Source organism: Musca vetustissima, unplaced genomic scaffold (genome assembly GCF_032173495.1).
Source record: "Musca vetustissima isolate MV318-11 ecotype Yass unplaced genomic scaffold, APGP_CSIRO_Mvet_v1 utg251209, whole genome shotgun sequence".
Lineage (NCBI taxonomy): Eukaryota > Metazoa > Arthropoda > Insecta > Diptera > Muscidae > Musca > Musca vetustissima.
The window spans coordinates 5702-12893 of record NW_026889562.1 but is presented as its reverse complement, the minus strand read 5'-3'; the positions used below and the strand labels follow the sequence as shown (position 1 = coordinate 12893).

At 35.8% G+C, this 7192-nt stretch overlaps 1 protein-coding gene across 1 annotated transcript; it reads right to left on the bottom strand.

The window, feature by feature from the left end:
- Positions 1–2368: 2368 nt before the first annotated feature.
- LOC133337250 (serine protease 53-like) lies at positions 2369–6435 on the bottom strand (the record flags this gene model as incomplete). Its single annotated transcript, XM_061545499.1, has 6 exons — positions 6239–6435; positions 5904–6177; positions 5593–5843; positions 5116–5364; positions 4783–5056; positions 2369–2573 (listed from the first exon to the last, which is right to left on the bottom strand). Coding segments are annotated over exons 1-6 (1450 nt in total), but the record flags the coding sequence as incomplete, so codon positions are not given.
- Between the last annotated feature and the right edge of the window lie 757 nt (positions 6436–7192).

Here is a 7192-nt window from a genome sequence, read left to right as displayed (position 1 = left end):
AAGGCCTTCCACAGAGGCGTGAATTTATTAAAGAATATTTTTTCAAGGCCTTATCTAGGCGTGGACCATTTAAAGAATATGTTTTCAAGGCCTAAACTAGGCATGGACCATTTAAAGAATATGTTTTCAAGGCCTTCCACAGAGGCGTGGATTTATTAAAGAATATGTTTTCAAGGCCTTCCACAGAGGCGTGGATTATGTAAAGAATATGTTTTCAAGGCCTTCCACAGAGGCGTGGATTATGTAAAGAATATGTTTTCAAGGCCTTCCACAGAGGCGTGGATTTATTAAAGAATATGTTTTCAAGGCCTTCAATAGGTGGGGATTTTTTAAAAAATATTTTCTTAAGGCCTTCCGTAGGTGAGGATTAATTAAATAATATTTTTTCAAGACCTTCCATAGGTGGGAATTTTTTAAAAAATATTTTCGCAGGGCCTTCCATAGGTGAGGATTTATTAAAGGATATTTTTTCAAGACCTTCCATAGGTGGGAATTTTTTAAAAAATATTTTCGCAGGGCCTTCCATAGGTGAGGATTTATTAAAGAATATTTTTAAGGCCTTCCACAGAGGCGTGGATTATTTATTTTTAAAGCCTTCCACAGAGGCGTGGATTATTTAAAGAATATTTTTAAGGCCTTCCACAGAGGCGTGGATTATTTAAAGAAAATTTTTAAGGCCTTCCACAGAGGCGTGGATTATTTAAATAATATTTTTAAGGCCTTCCACAGAGGCGTGGATTATTTAAAGAATATTTTTAAGGCCTTCCACAGAGGCGTGGATTATTTAAATAATATTTTTAAGGCCTTCCACAGAGGCGTGGATTATTTAAAGAATATTTTTAAGGCCTTCCACAGAGGCGTGGATTATTTAAAGAATATTTTTAAGGCCTTCCACAGAGGCGTGGATTATTTAAAGAATATTTTTAAATCCTTCCACAGAGGCATGGATTATTTAAAGAATATTTTTAAGGCCTTCCAGGAGGCGTGGATTATTTAAAGAATATTTTTAAGGCCTTCCAGGAGGCGTGGATTTTTTAAAGAATATTTTTAAGGCCTGAGGAGGCGTGGATTTTTTAAAGAATATTTTTTAAGGCCTGAGGAGGCGTGGATTTTTTAAAGAATATTTTTTAAGGCCTGAGGAGGCGTGGATTTTTTAAAGAATATTTTTTAAGGCCTTCCACAGAGGCGTGGATTATTTAAAGAATATTTTTAAGGCCTTCCACAGAGGCGTGGATTATTTAAAGAATATTTTTAAGGCCTTCCACAGAGGCGTGGATTATTTAAAGAATATTTTTAAGGCCTTCCACAGAGGCGTGGATTATTTAAAGAATATTTTTTCAAGGCCTTCCAGGAGGCGTGGATTATTTAAAGAATATTTTTAAGGCCTTCCAGGAGGCGTGGATTATTTAAAGAATATTTTTAAGGCCTTCCACAGAGGCGTGGATTATTTAAAGAATATTTTTAAGGCCTTCCACAGAGGCGTGGATTATTTAAAGAATATTTTTAAGGCCTTCCACAGAGGCGTGGATTATTTAAAGAATATTTTTAAGGCCTTCCACAGAGGCGTGGATTATTTAAAGAATATTTTAAGGCCTTCCACAGAGGCGTGGATTATTTAAAGAATATTTTAAGGCCTTCCACAGAGGCGTGGATTATTTAAAGAATATTTTTTATTTGTCCTTTATTACTGAACTTCCCTCGTTGTTTTTTAAAACATTTCATTTAAAGACACATATTACTAGCCTGGATATGCGCTTCCGATTTATTTTGTGTGCATCTCGTAACAACATTTACATATCAGTCTTTCTTTAGTTCAACAATTTTTGTTGTGTTAAAAACACACACACACCCACACAAAGCCGTAGAGTTACAATTGGTTAGACAATTGTGGATTGGACTCGTTTCATTTTATTGTGTGCGGACGTTGTCTTTGTCGCAACGGTGACATTGGTGTCGTTATTGTCACTGCTGCAGTTGTTGATGATTGCGATAGGGGGTTTTTTATTCTACAGCTGAAGTAAATTTTGTTTGGTTTTGTTTTTTCAAATGAACATATACTTCCACATGAAAATTACACACATTAAATCCTGGAAAATTCGTAACGAAGTTCTATTAACTACAGATTTATACTTTTAAATGTAGAATGGGTTCTCTTATGTGGTTGGTGATAGAATAATTAATATTTAGATAATACTACTTCGATAATTTCGTTTTTAGTAACTTTTTTGTATAAAATTTATTATTATATAGACTGTTATAATCAGAATAATACATGACTGAATCTTGACTCCCCTGCCCATGGCCAATATCCATTTCTGATGATAGGTTATATCGGTAAACATTGTCGGTTTTAAGTCACTGCACATACTGCTTAACGAAACAATGCCAACTAATTTATTATGACAGATCAATGGAGCTCCTGAATCGCCACGGCAGGTATCAACAAAAGGATCTTTGGGATTGGCAACACAAAGTAAATCGTCGGTAAAATAATTGCCATAAGCCTTCACACACAGAGAATTGGACACTATGCTCATATTGCCATAGGTAATGCGATCAGCATATGGACCGTCCTGCAAAAAATAATTCAATTTAGAAAATATTTAAAAACGAAACAAGAAACAAACAAAAAGTATTCTTTAAAAAATCAAAACCTTGTATAGGCCCTTGAAAAATATTTTTTAAATAATACACGCCTTGTATAGGCCCTTAAAAATTATTATTTAAAAACCCCAGGAAAAAATATTCTTTAAATAATCCACGCTTTGTATCGACCCTTGAAAAAATATTCCTTAAAAAATCCACGCCCATGGACAGCCTTGAAAATATTCTTAAAAAAACATCCACGCCTATGGAAAGCCTTGAAAAAATATTCCTTAAAAAATCCACACCTCTTTTAGGCCTTGAAATAATATTATTTAAAAAATCTATGCCTTGATTTGGCCTTGAAAAATATTTGTAAACAAATCCACTCCTCTTTTAGGCTTTCACAAATATTCTTGAAAAAATCCACGCCTCTTTTGGCTTTCAAAAAATATTCTTAAAAACTCCACGCCTGTGGAAGGCCTTGAAAAATTGTCTTTAAAAAATCCACGCCTGTGGAAGGCCTTGAAAATTGTCTTTAAAAAATCCACGCCTGTGGAAGGCCTTGAAAATTGTCTTTAAAAAATCCACGCCGGTGGAAGGCCTTGAAAATTGTCTTTAAAAAATCCACGCCTGTGGAAGGCCTTGAAAAATTGTCTTTAAAATACACGCCTGTGGAAGGCCTTGAAAAATTGTCTTTAAAAGGCTTTCACAAATATTCTTTAAAAAATCCACGCCTCTTTTGGCTTTCAAAAAATATTCTTAAAAACTCCACGCCTGTGGAAGGCCTTGAAAATTGTATTTAAAAAATCCACGCCGGTGGAAGGCCTTGAAAATTGTCTTTAAAAAATCCACGCCTGTGAAGGCCTTGAACAATTGTCTTTAAACAATCCACGCCTTATATTGGGCCTTGAAAATTTTTCTTTAAAAAATCCACGCCTTGTATTGGGCCTTGAAAAAATATTCTTTAAAAAATCCACGCCTTGTATTGGGCCTTGAAAAAATATTCTTTAAAAAATCCACGCCTGTGGAAGGCCTTGAAAAAATATTCTTTAAAAAATCCACGCCAGTGGAAGGCCTTGAATAAATATTCTTTAAAAAATCCAAGCCTGTGGAAGGCCTTGAAAAAATATTCTTTAAAAAATCCACGCCTGTGGAAGGCCTTGAAAAAATATTCTTTAAAAAATCCACGCCTTGTATTGACCCTTGAAAAAATATTCTTTAAAAAATCCACGCATGTGGAAGGCCTTGAAAAATTGTCTTTAAAAACATCCACGCCTGTGGAAGTCCTTGAAAAAATATTCTTTAAAAAATCCACGCCTGTGGAAGCCCTTGAAAAAATATTCTTTAAAAAATCCACGCCTGTGGAAGGCCATTGAAAAAATATTCTTTAAAAAATCCACGCCTGTGGAAGGCCATTGAAAAAATATTCTTTAAAAAATCCACGCCTGTGGAAGGCCATTGAAAAAATATTCTTTAAAAAATCCACGCCTGTGGAAGCCCTTGAAAAAATATTCTTTAAAAAATCCACGCCTGTGGAAGGCCTTGAAAAATTGTCTTTAAAAAATCCACGCCTGTGGGAGGCCTTGAAAATTTGTCTTTAAAAAATCCACGCCTTGTATTGGCTCTTGAAAAAATATTCTTTAAAAAATCCACGCCTGTGGAAGGCCTTGAAAAAATATTCTTTAAAAAATCCACGCCTGTGGAAGGCCTTGAAGAAATATTATCTAAAAAAGCCACGCCTGTGGAAGGCCTTGAAAAATTGTCTTTAAAAAATCCACGCCTTGTATTGGCCTTGACAAATAATCTTTAAAAAATCCAGGCCTTGTATTGGCCCTTGAAATATTATTGTTATTGTATTATTGTTATTGCCTTGAAAGAAATATTTTTTAAAAATATCCTCGCCTATTCCACAACCAATGGGCCTTGAAAGAAATATTCTTTTAAATAATCCACGCCCATTTGCAAGGCCTTGAAAATATGAAAATATATGCAAGGCCTTGAAAATATATTCTTTAAATAATCCACGCCTCTTTGCAAGGCCTTGAAAATATATTCTTTAAAATCCACGCCTCTTTGGATCGCATTGAAAAAATATTCGTTAAAAACTACGGGCCTCTTTAAGGCGATGATTTTTTTATCCGCGCATATTTTTTGGCCCTCAAAAAATATTCTTCTCATATAGGTTAAAAGCCTTACCCAATAAAGCTGTCCCCATCCCAGAGTTTGACATTTAGTTCCCACCTCTGGTCTGTGTTTTTCCAATGATATAATTTTGATTTTTGTATTTGATCTTGGTATTGAGTCGGACAACACCAGCAGGGCAATATCATAACCTTTGCGTCGCTGAAATTTGGGATGTGGTATAACCTTTGAGACCATAAACTCCATTGTGGTCTGTTGTTTTTTCAAACGATTTGGAGAGCCTGCCACCACTCTTAGCCGCCGAGGACGGGTAACAATGCGATGTCCACTAAAAGCCAGACTAGTTTTAATATATATTTGTTTTCTTCCCTTCAATTCCATACTCACTCCACCACACAATGAGCGGCTGTCAAAATTATTCTCGAGGTAATAATGGCACCGGCACAAAAATGATTATCACCAAAGTAGGCGGTTGGCTTGCGGGTCCTAATCGACACCACATGACGATCTAAATCGGCGTTTATTGGTCTATAACCACTGCTAATACGGCCTTGGATTTTCACTATGCGGTCATCATATTCAGCTAGTGTACGATCTACAAAATCTTGCTCACCTTTGCGCAAGGGTCTATAATGGCTAATAATGGCATATGAACCATTTACGGAAGGTAACAAATTGAAGAAGCACAGCAGTAATGTTGGTCCAAACAAATTCCTCAAATATGCCATTTGAATATTTTTTCAAATTTTATTTTTCTTCTAAAAAATCACAATAAAAACAAAAACAACAACAACCAAAATGTCATTTACCATTGTCAATTGATTTGATTTACTTAAATGCTGTTCAATCCACTGACGATGATACCAAACATCTGTGTATAGGCTGGCGGCATGGAAGCTACCACAACCAATGGTCCACGAAATGATACCGGTTAGGGTGTTATTGCAAATCAAAGGACCACCGCTGTCACCACGACAAGGGTCCTGTTTAAACGGTTTATTTTCACCGGCACACAGCATACCTTCTTTAAATCTGTCTGCCAGTTTTTGACGACATTCCTCGGGTGTGTATAGACGGACGCCCAAATGTGTTGCCAAATCTGACAGGGGACCGTTCTGAGAATTGGTGAGAAACGAAAATGTTTTTCGTTGAAATCAAATAAGGGAATTACTTACCCTACACAAGCGGCCCCATCCCAATAACGTACAATGGCTACCATATTGAGGTGGACCCACCGGTAACTTAATGGCTCTTATGGCCGAGCTATTCTCCGGTATTAGTCCCTTCAGACGTATAATGGCAATATCATTTAGATTTTTGCGTACAAAATTTGTATTAGCCACTAGAGAACGTACTGGGTACTGAATGGTAGTATTGGCAGGTTCCACTCGATTTGGCGTTCCAGCAACCAATAACAACCTACGAGGTTTGGTTATAACCCGACGTTTGCTGTAAAGAAAACATATTTTGAATTATAATTTCAGGTACCTTGGTAACTACCCTGCCTTACTCCATCACACAATGGGCCGTGGTCAGCACTAAATCCTTTTCAATTATTGTCCCCGCACAGAAATGATTATCACCAAAATATTTTTGTGGATTTCTGGAACGTATCGATACCATATAGGGTAGGAATTTTTCCATTGGTATTGGATTTCGGGAGCCGCCAGCAATCAGATATGTAAATTCCGTTTCAGGATCTTCCATTTCTAATTGTAATATTTCTTCCAAAGATGTTGAATTCAGGGTGGAGAAATTGGCGGTTAATTGTTTAAAAATTGTCAGAATTAGAAAGAATTGTGTTTTTGGAAATTCCATATTTTATTTTAATTGATAAGCATAGAGTTGTCACTTTTTTAAAATAAAAATTTTAAAATAGTCTCGATTTTTTAAAAGAATATTTTTTCAAGGCATGGAAGAGGCGTGGATTCTTTAAAGAATATTTTTTTAAGGCCTAGAAGAGGCGTGGATTCCTTAACGAATAGTTTTTCAAGGCCTAGAAGAGGTGTGGATTTTCAAAGAATATTTTTTCAAGGGTCTAAAGGAGGCGTGGATTTTCAAAGAAAATTTTTCCAAAGGTCTAAAGGAGGCGTGGATTTTTTAAAAATATTTTTTCGAGCCACTATAAGCCACTAAAGGAGGCGTGGATTTTTTAAAAATATTTTTTCGAGCCACTATAAGCCACTAAAGGAGGCGTGGATTTTTTAAAAATATTTTTCCAAAGGTCTACAGGAGGCGTGAATTTTTTAAAGAATATTTTTCTGAGGGCCTACAGGAGGCGTGAATTTTTTAAAGAATATTTTTCTAAAGATCTAAAAGCGGCGTGAATTTTTTAAAGAATATTTTTCTAAAGATCTAAAGGAGGCGAGGATATTTCAAAGAATATTTGTTTAAGGATCTACAGGCGGCGGGGATGTTTCAAAGAATATTTGTTTAAGGATCTACAGGAGGCGAGGATATTTAA